Source organism: Argiope bruennichi, chromosome 3 (genome assembly GCF_947563725.1).
Source record: "Argiope bruennichi chromosome 3, qqArgBrue1.1, whole genome shotgun sequence".
NCBI lineage: Eukaryota > Metazoa > Arthropoda > Arachnida > Araneae > Araneidae > Argiope > Argiope bruennichi.
The window spans coordinates 26435848-26455984 of NC_079153.1; the positions used below are offsets into that span (position 1 = coordinate 26435848).

The 20137-nt window shown below is 28.1% G+C and overlaps 1 protein-coding gene across 1 annotated transcript in view; it reads left to right on the top strand.

The window, feature by feature from the left end:
- The first annotated feature begins 8846 nt into the window (after positions 1 to 8846).
- Positions 8847 to 20137, top strand: part of LOC129962786 (metabotropic glutamate receptor 6-like) — a 173495-nt gene continuing 162204 nt past the window's right edge. Inside the window, exon 1 of the mRNA XM_056076781.1 lies at positions 8847 to 9333. Coding sequence (XP_055932756.1) covers positions 8847 to 9333 — 487 coding nt within the window. The remainder of the gene's footprint in view (positions 9334 to 20137) is intronic.

Here is a 20137-nt window from a genome sequence, read left to right on the forward strand (position 1 = left end):
TTGCTAGGGGTTTACTGTAATCCCGTCTAGCAAAGCAAACAGCGGACCGAAGTATCGGCGGAAGATACCTGGATTAGGCAGAATGGAATGCTTTAATCGGATCAGTTAAGAGTTTGTCTTGGCGCTTCTGTTGTTGTTGAGGACTTCCGGATTAAACTTCGCTCTCCTAATCAAACGAAATTCGAGGACATCTGTGATTTCAATTATAAGAATTTCAATGTAGTTGATCGAAGTATCTTTTGAAATTTTAGTATTTCCAATCTTTAAAAAAAGTGGGGGGAAATAGTCCATTGTATTTGCTTAAAAACGAATCGTATTTTTATGCCAGCTCTGAAATGTACACTTTTGTAATAAATTTAATAAAAAGGGATTTTTTTAATGTAAGATACTATTAGCGTACTTTTAGTATTTATTTTTATTTTCATTATATTCAATTTTTCTAACTTTAATTTGTAATTTAATATTGTCAGTACTATGACTGTTGAAATGAGCTTTTCTCAAATTCCCCAGCAGATGGCGCTTCTCATGTTATAGGACTAACAACATTATCTCATGATCATTATCTCATTATCATTATAACTTCTCATGTTATAGGACATTACAACTAAATAAGTGATTAATTAATGAATTTTCGTAAGTATTTAGATAGTGTATTTTCATCGTGAACTCACATGTATGCAAAATTTCAGTTCGTAAATTTCAATTAGTTTTGAAAGATTTCTGAACAATCAGGAAATAAATCAGAATGTCAGAATTTATTCTGCAAGTGTAATTTAAAGTAATATTTTCATTTGGAGTAATAAGATGTTGCCATCAAAATTGATTGATATTACTATATTAATACTATTAATATATTGGGTGAACATCTAATTGCAGAAGGTGGCTGAAGCCATTTCAACTGAATCAGTGATTAATTAATGAATTTTCGTAATTATTTAGATAGTGTGTTTTCATCGTGAATTCACATGTATGAAAGATTTCAGTCTTTTAATTTCATTTAGTTTTACAAAATTTTTATCAGGGAATAAATCAGAATGCTCCAATTTATTTTGCAAGTGTAATTTAAAATAATATTTACAACTGGTTTCATAAGATGCCATCAAAACTGACTGACAACACTAAATTAAAGCTTTTAATATATTGGGCGAACATATAATTGCCGTAGTTGATTGATAAATAATAAACAAATTAACAAAACTATTATAAAATAATAACTACAAATTAACAAATTAACAAGATAGAATTGTATGAATAAATAATTTATTCATTTCCAAAATTTTGAAAATTGGAGTCAACTATATTGAAAATTAGAGACATTTATTGTTAGATTCCTTCTTAATAACTCCAAATCAGTAATATTTGATTAATTAGTTTTTGAAGCTTATTGATTGTACACCACTATTATTTGCAATGATTTACAACAACTTAAAAATATTGTGAAAGTAATAATAATAAAAACAGCGTTTTTATGTATAAATGCAGACGATTTTAAATAAAGAAGAAATATTTTGAAAATTATGGTGAATTTCTTAATATATTAATTTTTAAAAATCTTTTTTTTTTGTGCACTGAAAAGAAAAAACTTTTATTTTAATTATTTTACATTTTTTAGTTTTTAATTTATAATTCATTGTTAAAAAACATTACGGATTTTTCATAATCAGTATGTCCTAAAATTCAAGATATTCTCATATAGAATAAAAATATATTTAAACAAATCTATCAGCTAATAATTAATTTCAAATAATATAAAAATAATTAGCCGTGTTCAAAATTTCAAGCTTCTAGTATATCAAGTAGTTAATGAAAAAACATCTATTAATCGACAATGTCTCATCATAACTTAAAGCCAAAAAATCAATTACATTTTTTTAGCTTCATTCAATAAGTTAAAAAATTAATAGAAAAATTAATTGAAAATTTTTTACATGCTTAGCTCGACTTATTTAAAGTCTCTAGAACTAGAATTTTGTGTTCGATTTTTTTTTCTCATTTCCTAATCTGTCATATTTTGAACTTGGCGATTACAATATGTTATTGTAATATTTTCAAATCTTTATTATCAACTAATTGATAAGTTATATTGAATTTTGATTCTACTGAAATGCCATCACGTGAAATAAAAGGAAGATTTTTAGTACACTAATATAAGTGCATTTAAAAAAGATTTTTATTGAATTTATTTTTAATCCAAATGTATAATTTGTAAAAAATATATACGCACACGTGCATTTTAGATACAAAATTGAGAGATAACAAAATGAATAAAATGAAAATGATTTGTTAGCTAATTCTTATATTTATATAAAATAATATAATATAATATAATATAAATATAAAATAATATGCCTTAGCTAAAACTTGCAAATGCATTTTTTTAACATTCTTTCTACTGAATACTTCTCAAGATATTAAATCATTGAAATAGTTTAAGTTAAATTTCCATGGAAGTGCTGACAACTATGGGAATTTATTAATGTATTGTTATGAAGTTTATTGTTATGAACTTCAACGGTATTCTTGCTTAAATTCATTCAAGAAGTGAGTTTACAGATTTAGAAATATGATCGTTGATACTGAAATTTTGGTGAAAGCTTGACTGCTTTTTTCATTTTTTTTATCTCGATTCATTCTAGAGTTTCGATCACAGAATCGTAGGTATGACTATGTAGTATAATTAAATATGGTTTTTAAATTAAATTGCATCTGATGATTTGAGTTTTGAATTAGTAGGAGAAATTAAATTTTAAGATAAAATAGAAGTATACATAGAAGTATAAAGTAATAGTAATAAATATAAATATAGAATAGAAGTAGAATAGTAATAGATTAAAATAGAAGTCACAATATTTTTTGAATAATAAAAGAAGTAATTTCTATAATTTTATCTAAGAAAGTCAATGCAGACTATAAATCTTTCCTCGAAGCTATTTTTTTTTTGTTCTATAAGTCAAACCCGAAAGCATGAATTATATTATTTTATTTAAATTTATTTATTAACAGCATGTTTTATTTATAAATGAAGTAATTTCCATACGGGCATCTTAGATATGAAGATGAGAATCTTGTTTTACCTTTCTCTGGTAATCGTAGTTATGATGTAGGGTTTTGTTACCTCCTATTGATGAAGGAACTTACCTCCTACGGAAAGGGATTGTCATGTGAACAGTGATAATAGTTAGGTTTCAATAATACTTGAAAATAATGATTCAATTTCACCATTATGGCGGTCATTGGTTTTTGTCCGGATGCCTTCTGTTGGAGTGGGTTGAATCCGTTGCTGTTATAAATGAAGTGCATTTATTCAATAATAATAATCAAAAATTATATTCCATATCTGTGTGGAAGATCACATTTTCTATTATTATATTGAAAAATCCTGTTTAAATATTTAATTTTTTTGGAGAGTTTGGAGAGCAAATGTGTAGCCTCTAAATTAAAGCGTATTTTTTATACAGATATTAATTGTATTTATTGCAAACAATTCTTCATTTTTTCTTTCTCATATTCGAATTACAAAAAGAGAAATTCTAACAAGAGTTTTTGATGAATCTTTAAGTTTTAGAACTCTCCCTGAGTTCAAAAAAAAAAAAAAAAACATTTTGTGAATTATGCCTAGGCTGGCTGCAGAAAAAGAAAAAGAAAACATTTTGTGAATTATGTTTGGCTTTCATTATGGGTGTTGTGGTTCGTCAGTCTGTTCATATTTGAGCACGAAAACACAAAAGCCCTTTGAGCCAGAGAGATGAAATTTGATATGTGGTCTGTATCCTAAATTCTTAAATTTCTATAAATTTTGAACGAAATTCATTTAGAGCAGCGGTTCTTAACCTATGGGTCGCGACCCAAAATTGGGTCGCGAAGCATATTTCTTGGGTCGCGCTGAGTCGAACCAAAAAAGTTAGTAATACATCAAATTTCAGACATTTTAGAAATGACGACTTGAATAAATATCAACAATCGAAAATGAATGTATTCAAGCACAAGGTTCTCATTAAAACTGTATGACTTGCATTTTAAATTTAAAAGACTTAACATATGTATTGATATTTCTTTTTTTTTTTTAGGAATAAGTTAAAATGTCAATTATTTTCAAAAAGTTATAAATATATTTTAATTTGGTCAATAAAAATTATTAAAAACACTTGATTATTAATTAAATTTTCCTTGGATTGAAAAGTACTTTTGTTTATCTTTATTATTAAAAAAATAAATAAAAAATTTGTAAGTTAAAAAAAATAATCGTCGTAGGATTGAAGATTTTTTTTATATATATTTCTCAAATTTGGGTCGCGGCTTAAAAAGGTTAAGAACCACTGATTTAGAGGAAATCTATCTATCGGGTTGCCAAAATGTGAATTATTATGATTATTCAAATCAGATGATCAGAACCAAATCTCTCAAGGAATTCACCATCTTTTGGTCTATACTATCATAGCCAAATAAAAGTGATACTAAAATGTATCAAATTTTGTATGTGGTTTTGTTACTAAAATTGTAGTTCTTTCCAAATTTTGATTTTAATCGTAATTTAAGTATCCAAAATACTCAATTCTGGAATTTACATTACCGCATCCCAGCGAGTAATCCCTCCAAAAGGCTTCCAAATATTGCCCTGTAATAAGATTTTACATAACTATCATCCGTCAATGGAATAGGGTTATTCATGCACAAATACATTAAATTCGAGAGAATGCGTGAAAGTTTCGGTAAGACCACTTCAGTTAATGTGAATCTGAAATTCACATACTACCAAATACTTTCCTTTTTATTCTTTTTCTAATTAAGTAATAATTGAGATCGAAACTCTTCTAAATATTTATACCGGGTGTTTCAAAAATGACCGGTATATTTCAAAAATCAATAAAAACTAAACGGGCAGCGATAAAAATACACCGTTTGTTGCAATATGCTTGGGAGAACCGTAAATTTTCAGGCAGACAAACTTGCGAAATTAGTTACAATTTTCAACAACAGATGGTGCTGCAGCCTGGAAAAAAATCTAAACTACGATATTTTCCAAACATCCACCATGCGCAGCAATAACATGGCGTAGTTAGTCTCAGAATGAGATGAGCAGAAATCCGTGTAAACGTCTCAGGCGGGATGGCTTCACATGCAGAACAGACGTATTGCTTCAGTTGTTCAATTGTTTCTGGATTGTGGCGGTTCACCTCATCTTTCAAGTGTCTCCACAGAAAGAAGTCGCAGGGGTTCATGTCTAGCGATTTCAAAATTTTTCAAACAGATCCTTTATTGTATCGCTTTTCGGCTCTTTGATTACATTAAACTTTCGTTGAAAACTTCGTCTTGTTGCAAAAACACCTTGTTCTACGCAGTGGAATTCCACCACCAGAAAAATCCTTTGTTCTAAGGAATAAACCGTTTTTTCACAACAAACTTACATCTGTGAACAGCACACACTTAAAGCAGAAAGACGACTTACAGAATGGCGAACTCAGACTGCGTTTTCTTCTATATCTTTCAAATCGTCTGCAGCACCATCTGTTGTTGTAAATTGTAACTAATTTCGCAAGTTTGTCTGCCTGACAATTTACTGTTGTCCCAAGCATATTGCAACAAACGGTATATTTCTATCGCTGCCCGTTTAGTTTTTATTGATTTTTGAAATATATCGGTCATTTTTAAAACACCCGGTATATACATCCTCTTTTTATGAATAAATATTTTATTCCATTTCAATATTTTAATTCTTAAACTCTGTTTATTATTTCAGCCTTTCTAAGTTTTCTTTATGTCATGCATTGAAAAGACATGAATTCGAATTTAGTAAATTACAAGGAAAAAATAATATCAGTATCATTTCGAAAGTATGAATCGTCGTCAAATTCATCTCAGAATTTTTATTTATACATTAATTAAAATTTTTGATTATTTAAAAGGAAAAAAAAACTTACAGAAAGAAACTCCTATTGCAAAGTGCATGATACAAAATGAAAACATGAGAAACACGACAGAAAGCAGTGATCGGTAAAAAGTTAACACACATATAAGTTATTTATATCTCAAACGCCTTAAAACACATATTAAAAATTTAAAAGCTGTAAGTGCTAAACATCAAAATTCATTAAAAAAGAATAATAAAGAATTTGAATATTTAATACAGTCAAGCTGCGGACCATTAAAAGACGCATTAGAAAGTTGAAAAGTGTTAACACTCAATTCTGTAAACATTAAGGGACTTAATTATGAATTTAGTTTCTTCGGAAAGTTTGTTAAAAGTTTCATAAGATTTTATATTCAAAGAAATTATCTGCGCTCTTAAATTTGTCAAAGAGTTTCTGAAATGAATTATTCATACAAAGAATTTTGGTGAGTGCAGCAAAATGTCTGTAGCTTAATATGCCATATCAATCAATTATATTTTTGATAACGTAGCAAAAAAAATGCCATTTGAGGAAAATTTCATATGGATTTCAAACTAAGAATGTCAAAGAACTTGATTATTTTACAAAAATGCTATTTTATGAATTTTTATATTTTATTATTTATAAAATTATTGCAAATTTTTATTATTTATAAAATTATTGCAAATTTTTATTATTTATAAAATTTTTATAAAATTATTTAATAAAAAAATTTATTATTTTATAAAAATAATCATTTTTTTTTCTTCGCAGAAAATTTATTATTTTTATGAGATAAATATAGAGTGAATTAAATTTGTATTTGCTGAAGAATTTCTAGAAAGGAGTTCTAGAAATTCTGTTGATATTTATTTTCTAGAATAGAAAAAGAAATCATATATCTCTTAATAAAATTTGCAGGCACTATCGCAAGAATCTTATTTTCACGTTAGTAGCAGAGATTTATCATGAGAGTTTAGTAAAATAATTAGTATCGGTGTATCTTTTGCAGGAATGTTTATAAATTCAATTCAGATATTTACAGAACGTTATTTTAAATTCGTCTCTGAATGGCAAAAATTTAGACTGCGATATTCTTTCTTTGTTTTTTTTAGGTATGAAAAGTTTCTAATAAAAACATACGATATGTATTTATAGATTACAAAATTTTCTGTTATTAAAGTTAATAGAAAAATGCATTTTACGATTCAAAGATTTTTTATTTTTTATTTTAGTGTACTTTTCTTTTTTTTTCAATTAATTTTTCAATGATATGTTCATTTCATCATTTTCAGTTAACGTTTGATCATACATTCATTTCTTAAACTTATCTGTATATACTTTTACCCGTATTCGAAATAATTTAGAAGTGCATATATTTTCATTAGATAAGAAATAATTATTATTTATTAACATCTACTTTGCCGGTCAGCTGGCATACTGGAATATTGGTTTGCTTTAATTTCAATTTAATTAATTAAATGATAATGATTAATGATTTAATTTAATTACATTTTATGATAATTTGATGTGCATAGTTATCTTAAAAGTATTTTTATCCAGCAAATTGTGATAGATGTTAAAACATATTATTTTAATAGCATTTTACCCATATTGTTAATTGCTACCTGAATATTTCTTATGGTATCAAGTCCAATAATATCATTGTATCATTAATACAAAATTATCATGACATCCATCTTTTGATTTCACATTGGTTTTCACAATATTGATTTCTGATATGTTGAGACTTCTGGTACCACATGTAAACAAAATAAATAATTAATAGAATTCTCCTTCCCTTGCTTTTAATAAAGAAAATAAACCAAACTATTAAATATTTTATAAAAATAAATGTTATCTTAATTTCCGTGAAATGGAGAAATGTATTGTTTGTAAAAATATTTTTATATTATGATCAAAATTTAAGAATGAATTGGAGGATAACTTAATCAAAATCATGGAAAAGAGAATTTTTCATTTTTTAAAAAATAGTACAAAATTTTTCTGAAAAAATAAACTTGAAAGTTATCGCAGTCAAATATAATTAAATTTTTAATTCTGAAAAAAAATCTTTCCAAGGTGTAAATCTTCCTATCTCAAGGTTTATTTGGGTCAAATAAATTTTGTATTATTGTATTTGTAAATTTTTCAAATGATCTGACCTGTTGAACGCCTGCAGACAGATAAATATGCACACATACAATGCCTTTTATTATTAGTAATGATTAGAGATAATTTATTATATTATAGCACTGTGAATTGTATGTGAGCATACTATAGAATTTATCTATAAGTTTCTGGGGTTTATTCGACTACTAAAATATTCCATTTAAAGAAATTATGCCCCAAAAATTTACAATTCGTCGTTATTTTACTATGTTTAACAACTTCAAGGCATTCATTAATATGCTAAATTATGTTTTAAAATTTTAGAATTATTTGTTTAATTAAAATGTCTACTCTTCATTAAAACCATAAATATCCCTTCCACCTAAGATGATTGACTTTAGAAGAAGCTGCCTGTTCTCAAAATAATCCGAACTATTTCCTTCCTTCGAGATCAATAGTCTGTATATATGCAACAAGCAGCGCTCCCCATTCTAGAGAAACTTGCGCCCTGTTAAAACAGAGCTGGCAGAAACATGTCCTGATCTTCCATTCCTGGGGCGCAAGGGGGCGCTACATTCTGATACGAAACCTATCAATGAAACTGAAAGCACTCTTCTTGTCAGATGGCTCTCTACACACTCCAAGACGACAACGCAGGGACTGTTTGGACTCTTGCACGTGCTTTTATCGGGACATCTCACGGCTTAGTGCATCGACTGAAAACATCTTTGTTCTATTACTCTGACTGAATATGTCTGGTGAATAAGTTGAATAGCATTGTCAATTTAATAGTTTAGCGAACTTTATTACTTATAGTTATAGCGACAAAAAATTCTTAAACGATAGAAAATTTAGTTAAAAGCTATCATGGCGATTTTATCGAATCGCATTTTCGAGGTATTTGTATTTCTGATCTTGTGGAGTGCTGGGGCTTGTTCCATAAAAGATAAATCGGGACTTTCGCTTGCTTATTTGGACAGGCCCCCAAAACTTGTTCAAAGTTATACTTTTGAGAGAAATGAAAAAAGACATAGTTCCTTTCCTTTGTCCCTCTTCCGAAAGAGAAGGGTGACCGGTGGTCTCAAGTACACCTGGCCCATCAAGAGGGTGGCCGAGATAAATGGGGACGTTATCCTGGGAGGACTGATGATGATCCACGAACGGGAGGACAGACGAATATGCGGGCCCATCATGCCACAGGGTGGAATCCAGGCCCTTGAGTGTATGCTGTATACGATGGACTGGATTAACAACCAGAAGGATTTCCTCCCTGGATTTAAGCTGGGAGCGTACGTTCTGGATGATTGCGACAAAGATACTTACGGTCTGGAACAAGCGGTGGATTTTATTAAAGGTAAGAAGAGATCAAGTCTTTTGTTCTTGCAACAATTAAAAGTTTTAAAACAACTTTCGCTTGCAAAAAGTCTCTATTTCATCTGGTATATGTATGTACTTTATGTGACTTTATTTACTGCCAATGGAGTAAAATTTATAGCGCTCCAATTCATTCTAAGAATCGTCTGTCTCCTCATTATAATTACATTGGATTAGAATTTTAGTTGATTTTAAAAAAACCCAATAATTATTATTATCATAATATATATATATATATATATATATATATATATATATATATATATATATATATAATAGCCATGGTATATTAAAATATTTTTAGAAATGAGATTGTCTTAGGGAAAGAGATTTATTTAGTTTTCAGGTAAATTTAATTTGATTGATTAATTAATAATTAAGTAACAAATCAAGACGCACCTTTTGTGTAAGATAAGGAATTGGAGCATTTAAGTTTCTGTGTTATTGAAAAATGTCAGAACTTATGCCAATCTACATAAATTCATACAAAGATTGATGAAGTTGGTGCGAAACATACTTTTCATGATCCTCGAAAGGGTAAAAATTGAAATTTCGTCAGAGGAAATAAAAAGCTGACTATGCATAAGATCAAGTAGCCGGTTTCAGCTAGTCAATTGATGGTCTCATATCAATAAACCTTTATAAATCATGTTAATCATTTTTTATGAATAATAATTATCACAATCAAAGAAACTATTTCAAATTACACTTCACAATAAAAGTACTAGGTAGCTCTATTTGCAAAGAGGTGAAATTAGTTGGAGGAATCGACACAATTTTTTAAATTTATGTTTGTGTCATAGCGTTATTTAGCGATTTTTCTCAAAATAGGAGGTGGTAGATGATCACTGACGACGCATCTAGTAGTAATGAGCTCTCACATGAAATAAAACCAGTTGAACCAGTGTTTGGGGTCGAGGTTTGGTCCTGCTGTTGTTCCTACTTACATAAAACAATTATATGGTTTTTCTCGCAGAACTACTCAGAATCTAACTTTAAATTAATTTTTTTTTATTATTATTCAAAATTTGTAAAAGTATTTCACCCGTATCAGCCTTCATGGTGAACCCTAGTATTGGCACATCAGTTAATAAGATTCAATATTGCATACCATATTGGGAGAATTCCCATTTTCCGCTGTTATTTTACTGCTACGAAATGTTTGTTTTCCGATATCTTACGATTTTAATTTTATTTAGATGTATTATAGTGCTATCTGAAGCAATATTATGGCTATTTTAGGATGGATCTTGTGATTTTGTTCCGCGGTCAGGTATAGAGGATGTCATTTCAGATGGCTGGTACTTCTCCAAGCTTTCGCACTACAACAACAAAAGAATATTTGGTCAGATGGATTTATTATGAATCATACTTGCTTAGGTGGTGGTTCTTTGGTAGAATCGGATTTCGGCCATGGGACTCTTCGATCATGAAGTTAAAAGCGTTACCACTAAGCTGTTACCACAAACGATTTGGTTTTGGTTTTAAAGAAGGATTGTTTGACTGTTCGTGAAATATTTAAACTGAAATTAATTACTAATTTTGAAATGAAATTATGATAAAAATTTAACAGAAATACTTTAAACAATTTATTACGCAGATATTTTTTATTCTTATATTTATGCCTTTTTCCATTGTCATATGTTTGTTATATTTTCATTACTATTTTAGTGTAATAAATTTGTTATCTGCTAGCATCTCTTGCAACATTATATCCTCTCTTTTTATACAATCTCGGACAAATTGATTTAAAGAAAGTAAAAAAAAAGTATCTAGTTGAACAGGCTTGCAGGATTATTTTTTTCATTTTATTTCTTCGCCTATTTAATTCATTAAGAATCTGCATCATTCCGGTTGCAGAACTCTGTAATGGTATTATTACTGTGGGCGGAGAGGTACTATTTCAGAAATTCTAGAAACCAAAGATTTTATTTTGTTTCTAAATCCTTTTGAATCTCCGCTTTCACTCTTTTAAAAACATTACATAATTTAATTTTCATTCAAAATAATAAATATTTAATTAAAATATATGTGTTTTAATAAATAAATTCACTACATATATTTATTTTAAATAGCATATAATGTTTTTTATTTACATGCTTTTATACCAGTTTTATATTATTAGAGCTCCTTGAAATTATCAGATATAAATATATCATAAATAAGGTGCAAAGAATAATTTTAAAATTATGGGATGTAACTAGTTCATATCTCACGGTAATTAAGAGACATGAAAGTTTGGTTTCTGCACACTTTAGTTGTATATTTTAAATCAATTAAGTAAATGTTTAACTTTATTAAATAGTTTACGTACCATTATTCGCTAAATTTTTATGGTGATCTAAATTTTCAATGATATCTCATGTAAAAGCTTAGGCAGCTTCTCATAAGCCATAATCGGATAATATTATAGATAAAAATCAAATTCAATTACTCATTCAAACTCAATTAATATATTTTATACATTTTTTATTACTGAAATATATTTTTTTATTACTGAAATATATTTTTTTACTATTGAAATATATTTTTGCATTATTAAATTGATTTTAACTATTTATTATCGGAACTTTTGTTTTACAAATTTAAATTTTTTACAATTAATTATGTAAATTTTCAAAAAATATTTTAAAATTCAGAGAATATTATATGTTTCAACCAAAAATCATAACGCAATAACTTTAAAACATGTGTCATAAAGGGAATAAAAATATTATCTTTTGGAGTACATTATTAATAATATAATAAATGAAATAAAAACATTTATTATAAATTCATTTTTTATTTATGTACTAGAAAGTAATATTTATAATAATTCTCCCGTTTTTAAGTCCTTAATTTAAATTTCATTACTAGAAACATTATAAATTCCTGAAATTACTTTTTCTCAAAATTTACTACCAGATGGAGCCACGCATATGGAATTTAAATTTTATTGAATTAAAGAATTAAACGATAACTAAATTCTGGAAAATAGTATATTGCTTTCGAGAATACAAAGTTAGGTAATTTAAAAACACAGCACATCAGGAATCAGGAAAAGATTTGCTTGTAAAATTTCTTTACAAATTTTTAAATCTATTGAATTAAGATTCTCAATCTATAAAAAAAAAGTCAAAAAAATGTAATGTAACAAATGTATGTTTTTTCGAATTAACGTATAAGAGACAAATTTTATACTTTTAGTTATCGTGGCTAAAATTCATTAAAAAAATTTGTGAATATAGAATGTTATTTAGTAATTTAGTAGAATATATTAGCATTAATTTTTGGTACGATTAGATAAAATAAAAAAATGTCATATTTTACTAAAATGAAGATTTACTAGGTTTTTAATGTTCATTTAACTATTCAATATGAGAGGACATTCTTACAGATTATTTGAATTTGTTACCCTTAGAAATTAGCTGTCAATAGTATCATCCTCTTTTATTTATTGTTATAGACGTATAAGCAAGTGCCCATCAAGCGATATTTTGTTTTACATCTTTACAGATGGTCAAATCATGTTCTACAAAAGATTTACATTTTCTAGCACAAGACCTACAATTAGTGGGATTAACGCATATTTGATTTTGTGAACCATCTTTAAAAAGTGAATATGTAACCCCAATCTTTCATTTTTATATTTTCTCATATAACTCAACAAATTAAGCTGTTAGATTTCCTAATTAGAAATTTGCGCATTTCTCAATAATACAAAATACTCAAGAATTATAATAATTGAAAAATTTCTTTTAAGTGTCCGAATCTTTTCTCTTCGTATTCTAAGAATTCAAATTGCTTACCGAATTTATGAGAAATTCTAGTTAATCATGAAATAAAATTTCTACAAATCAAACAGTCCGATTTCAATATCATGGAGATGCGGATTTCTTGAAAATATAAAATATTTAAGAGTTAAAATGATTGAAAAAAATTACTTTTAAACTTCCCAAGAAAATATATTTCCATTTCGTTTCTTAAGAATTCAAATTGTTAGAAAGATTTTCAAGAAAAAAATTCAGAGAAAATAATATTTCCCGGAAGTGAAATCTAATCGAAATCGGTTTGGTCTCCTTGAAGTTTTATGATATATTCTCCAATTAAGATTTTATTCTCTTTCCTCCGCATAAAATTAGGAATCTTGTGTTAAGGCCGCAAATACAACATAACATTAACAGTCCATATATAAAATATAGATATTTGGTATGAATTTAACATTTATAATGTATCTATCATGCGAATATGTATTTTGAATATCTTTTTATCGACTCAATAAAATCGAAATTCGACATGGAACTACAGCTGTAGTCACAACATAACATACCGAATTTTGTTGATTTAATGGATTGTCAACTAAGTGATTGTGGATTTTAAATAAAAAGGAAGATTCAAAATTTTTACTTAACAATATACCTTCTTTCAATTAGAAATTATCCGTTTCTGTCGATGATCCTTTGCCATCTTTCAGGAAGAGTATAATTCCATGTTCATAAAACCGATTTTTGCTGGCAAAAAAACTGAATTAAATGTGATCTTACACCATCATTACCATTTAAGGAGTTCTGCATAAAACAAAATAAATGGTACTCTGAAGACGCAAGGTCAGGGCTATATGGCGAATATGACAACACATCCCAACTAGCTCCAATAATTTTTAGCGAGTGACCAAACATATGTAGAATTTTGCCATAACGTGCTGGAAAACAATACCCTTACGATTTGCCAATTCTGGTCGAGTTTCTTGAACTGCTTCGCACAGTCTGGCGAGTAAATGTTTGAATTAATCGTTCTTGGTAAAAGTTCAAAGTGAAGAATTCCTTTATAATCCCATCAAACTAGCAGCATCTTTTTTTTTTTTTTTTTTTTTTGAATCTCAGTTTTTGGTGTCACTTGAGCTGGTTCATCTTGCATCACGCCCAATCTTTGCCGATTAACGTTGTTATAAACTATCCACATTTTGTCTCCAGTAATTAGTCGTTTCACTTAGTTGCCAATCCAATAAGTCATTCCATTTGTGAGTTATTGCGTTTACATACATCGGAACGTACAGAATGACAAACGGACAATCCTTTCACAGATTTAGTTCAATATTTGAGAGGAATCTATCTTTTGGATGTTAAACAGGTGTGCCAAATTTCATCTCTCTAGTTTATTTACGTTTTGTGGTTATTGAGTTCATGTGTAGTCGAATAGCCAGACTGACAGATAGATAGATTTCGGGTGAAAGGATTTCCTTCAAAAATTGATACAAATCTACAAATCTGGTCAAAAATATTCTAACTAACACACAAACGTGAATGCTGCGCAATCATGAGTCATAAAAAATCAATAAAAAACGTATTAATTGTCACAAAGCTACTAAAATAAAAAAATAATAACGCAAAATAGATTATCAACACGATGATGTATTAAAATGTGTAGAAATGTTAAGTTAAATATCATTTGTTTATATAAAGGGTGGGCCCTGATAGCCTGGTTGCTAGGGCGTTGGATTCGCGTCATAGTTCGAACCCCGCCGGCCGAAGACTCCCCGTGTGTGTGGTGGATGAAGCACGAATAAATCTGTCATGGTCACAAAGTCCTCCATGTCGAGAGTAATACCACTGAGGGTACTGGATCAGGGGTGATCGTTCTCTGATTCAGGTCTAAATTATGATCTGTGGATGAGTGAATGAAACGCATGAATAAAGTCCGCCCCGAAAAAAGGGTTTTGACGCTTGTGTAGCTAAGACGTCCTCTTGGCCCTAGATGCGCTGCTGAAAGATAAGAAACTCACCTTTGGCTTAAAATCACTGACTTCGTCAGTGGGCTTGTCCATGACAAGTGCCACTAAAAACAACAACAAATAAAGGGTGCAAAAATATGGATGGTTTGAACTCACGAATTATAAAAAATAGATAAAAGCATATTCATCTTCAAGTAGTAAAACAGTGGGTGTGGCCTCCTCAAAACTTTCTCTCATACTCTCTAATAAACTTTTAATACCAGAGAAGGCCCTCCATAGCACTTGTGCACAATCATTACTATTAAGTTTTGGTATGAATTCAGCATTATTGCTGAATCTATTGTGTCATTCTTGGAGACATATTTGATGATTAATCACTGGCATTTCATTAATAGTATCTAAAAATCGAATTTATGTTTTAGACACGTTTTTCAAGTGATTGAAACAAACATTTCACACCAAATTGCATTTATAGTCACAAAATGCCGTGCCAAATTTGATATATTTAAATCATTGCCTTTTTGAATTATGTGTTTCTGAAAGTACACCTGATTTCTGAAACCCTTAGTTGAATTTAGCTCAAAATTTCGCAAGTATCTATACAATAGATGTTAAACCTACATACCGAATTTTATTTATTTAGCTCTCTTCATTTTGTAATCATTGTATTAACTTATATTCGGAGTGCTGGACAGATGGACTTCCTCAAAAACAGGTATTGCGCAAAATTTGATAGTAATACTGAAAATTTGGTATAAAGACTTCATATCAAATTACATCCATTTAGCTCAATGCCTTTTTAAGTTATTTTTGTCACAGACGAACATTCTCCATAAATGTGTTTTTCCAGATCAAAGGAGTTTAAAACACACGATTCGTCAAAATCTCGAGTTCTATTTTTTTGACGATTACTATATTTTCTCTATACTACATATACGAGAAAGCAAATAAATAAATAAAAAAAAAGACCCTTAAATATATTCTCAACATGATGTTATCTTAAAATGTATAGCAATCTTAAATTAAATAGCATCCAATTAAATAGCATCCAATTAAATAGCATCCAATTAAATAAAAGGTTGTATGACAGATGCGTACAACCATTTGCGGACAGCTCATAAAAAAGCCAATAAATCACGCGTAGCTCTTTGAAAAAAGGGGGTAGGGAGTAATTAGTCTAGGTTTGCTAAAACATATGTTATCTGTTGGCAAGAGTATTTGGCGAGAAAATGTATTGGTATTTTAACTAAATTTTGATGCTTAAACACAGGGAAAAAACTTTTGTCTCTATGTGTATATGCTGGCTCTGTACACACCAGGCCGTCTGCCTATCAAATTTGGCAAATATATATTTTGGAGGGTATGAAAAGGATTTTTTGAATTTTTAATTCAGAATTTTAATTTATCAAAAAATAAGAGAATTATTTGATAACTTAGATAACTTTCTAAACATTTACAGTAAAAAATAGTTTTTACTTCCAAATCATATCCATTCTCTGCATTATTCATTCACAGTCAAAGTATGCTAAATATAGTTCTCAAATGAAAATAAAATTTAAAAGAAAATCTGGAACAGGAACACCTGAACTTAACTATTACCATCACAAGCGATTCCAATTGTTTTAAGATAAGTGGATTATTTAAATGTGCATTTCAGCTAACTAATAACACACAAGTCAATAAGAGAATTTAACAGTTGATAAATTTGCTACTATTTGAAATTAAATTTGTTCAAAACTTTTGATAAATCTGGTAATCAAATAAATAATTCATATACACATGAAATAAATAAGTTAAGAAGCCTGATATAGTTATAAAAATACATTTTATCTTATATTTAAAAATCTAATTTTCTCGTTTATAGGAAAACTTTATCTTTTCATACGTAAATACAAACGGAAGATCTTGACTATAAAACATACATGCTATCTAAGATCTGTATTCTTTTTACAGAATAAAAATACGCAAGTACTAATAAACCAATAAAATGAATGTTGTTTAAAAAATTTTAAGATAATTTACATTAGTGATAACATTATTTTTTGTATTAATATTTTAAAAGGCACAGAATTGCACATTTCTTTCTCCCAAACATACGTGTGTTAAATTTAGTATCTCTACATCCAATGGTCGATATTTTAAATAGATTGATAGACGCATATATATACATTCACTTTTATTCTTGGAAGAAAATCTTATTTTGTTAATTAAAACTTCTAGATTAAAGTCTGAATATTCCACACTTTAATTTTTGAATAATTTTAAACGAAAAATTTGGAAATACCTGTGAAATTTAAAGTATATGCTTCCGTGTTTAAATTCAATTTTTTCCATTCCCTCCCCTCCCCCCTCCTTTGTGTGTGTGCGTGTGTGTGTGTATCAGGTATTTTGTTATTTAAGTTCCTAAATCAGTCCTTATTTTATTTTATGAATTAAAAATAAAATTCGGGATATTTTAATGGAACATTACAACTGAAAATGGAATAATAATACGTAAGAAAGAATTTTTTAAACTTTTCCCGAATTTACTATTTATTTGATTTTTATAATATCGCAATGTATTGAATATAATTTAAAAATATTTTTAGTACGATTTCTTTTATCTTTTGTGACATTGTTACAAATTTAGATAATTTTTAAACGCTGTATTCTCTTATTTTTCCATTGATGATGTAAATTTTGAAAGTAGAATGCATAAGAAGCTTATAAAGAATACTTATGATAAATATTAATCGCAAAATGCATATGCAGGTAAGTTAACATAATATTCCAATTGGATGAAAAAGTATTTAAATATGACGAGTCTGATTAAATGACAAATCTTAACAAAGAGTGATTAGTTAAAAAAAGCAACAAAGAAAACTACCCTCAGCTCTTGATAATTTTTAGTAGTTGTAGAAAGGTATTTAGTTTTATACTTTCATTTATGACAGACGGCCCTGCAGTCAATTTATTCAAGTCATAATCAAGTATTGATTAAATTAATTTTAGAATTTTATTCTAGTTATATTCCTAATTACCATTTACAAGTTATTCGTTATGCTGTTTTATAATTCTAAAAAATTTGGATCTTTACAGTTTAAAAAAATATATTTCATATTTCCTCCTTTTACAATATTGTTTATAGTGTTATATAAAGTTGTCTTTTGTTTTCGATATTTTGCTTAAAATTAATTTTACGTTTTGACTGTGCACTTTTTTTATTTGTACAATATTGAAATGGACTTTTTAGAAAGGGACATAATATTGCGACTTCAGTTTTCAAAATTTACTACTTAAAATTGCTGAATAAAAATTAAATTAAAATCAATTAAAAAATTTGGAGAGGAAAAGGGCTTTAAGATTTGCATTATCTCAGGGCCCCTGGAAGGTTTAAAACGGCTATAAATTCTTCTGAAATAAGAAATAATTATATTGATTAAAATATGTATAAAACGCATAGCTAATCAGTAAACATTTTAATTGTGTAGATGTATATTGTTGAAGAGTGTATTACCAGAACGTCATTCAAAACTATTTTTAATGATTTATTGTAAATATAAGAACGATCTTCAGTAAAATTAAAGTTACTGAAGAACATATACTACATATATTAATGTAAAAATCATTTTTCTTAATTCTATTTTATTTTTTAACAGTAGATTTGTATTATGGTTTAATAAATAGTGCAACTAGAAGAAAATTAAATTTGAATTCAGCTAATATCTCCTACAAATTTTCGCAGATACAAATGATCAGTTAGCAAAATATTAATATACTTCTGATTTAGTAAATTGCTTATTTTATGCAATGTATACTTACAATATTTCATATACAAAATGCAAAGTCATACAATGAACAAATAATTTATCTTTATCAGAGCACAGATTTTTTAAAAAATGTAACAATATTTAAATTATATCTACGATGACAAACAGAAAATTTTAAATTTGTAATGGCTTTCTACTCTGGAAACTGATTTTTTTAAAATTGATATAGCGTGAAAACTTAACATCCGTAATTGGAAGCTTTTCTTACTACTTACGGAATTTCAAGAATTTCTTTTGCAAGTTTTCCCTCTTTACAAATCATTCCAATACCACTAACCTCATTTAATTGTACTTTAAATTTAAGAAACAACTTTTTTAAGTGCCTATATTTAAATAACATATTTTAATGTTCGAAATTATTGAATTAAATAAACGAATGAAGAAGAAATAAATCAAAAATTAATGAAACGCAAACTTTTTCGTTTAATGCAAAACGTTATATTGATGTAAAGTAATGCATTTATATCTGAAATCTAGAAAAAATGATTATTATTTTGAAGAGGGTACACTATTTATATGAGCAGAAATATCATTCCTCAATGTTTTTATCTTACATTTTTAAATAAATACATGGAAAAGCAATCCATCTTTCATAAAAAGCAAAGTGGAAATTACTCCTATAGTATTAAAACGCATGAAATTATATTAATGAACGTATCGTTAAGTATTCGAAATTGTGTCAAACATCAGGCTAACTCTCGCCAAATATGACACTTTTAGATAACGTTTAAGATGTTGTAACCTCTTCTAGAACTGGCCCTTATCAGTAACGCAACCGCATTGTAAACGAGACAACTGATTGACAGTTTTATGATCCGTACGCAAATGGTTGTACGCATCTGTCCCACTACCAAATGAAATGTGTAAAGTATAGTGGTAAATAATGTGTCTTAAGTTAATACAAATAAATAAAAACATATTTATAGTCACAGAGTTTCTGTAATAAAAAAATAATCTAAAATGAGTCATCAACATGTTGCTATTTTAAAAATGGCTTGAAATGTGAAATGAAATTGAGCGTTAGTTTGTGTAAGCGTTTATTTCTTATACTTAAATACTTAAATCAAGCCTCTAATTCGATCTCTACACTCCATCAATCACCTTCTGTAATTCCTATATTTTCTTCCCTGGATGATGTCTCTTTTTTTCAGAAATATAAATTGTCACAAGAACAATGTAGAGACAATGAAATATTAAACGAAAAAGCAACTGAAGAGTAGATTTTTTGGGAATGCCAGGGACATTTTAAACGACGGAAGAAATAT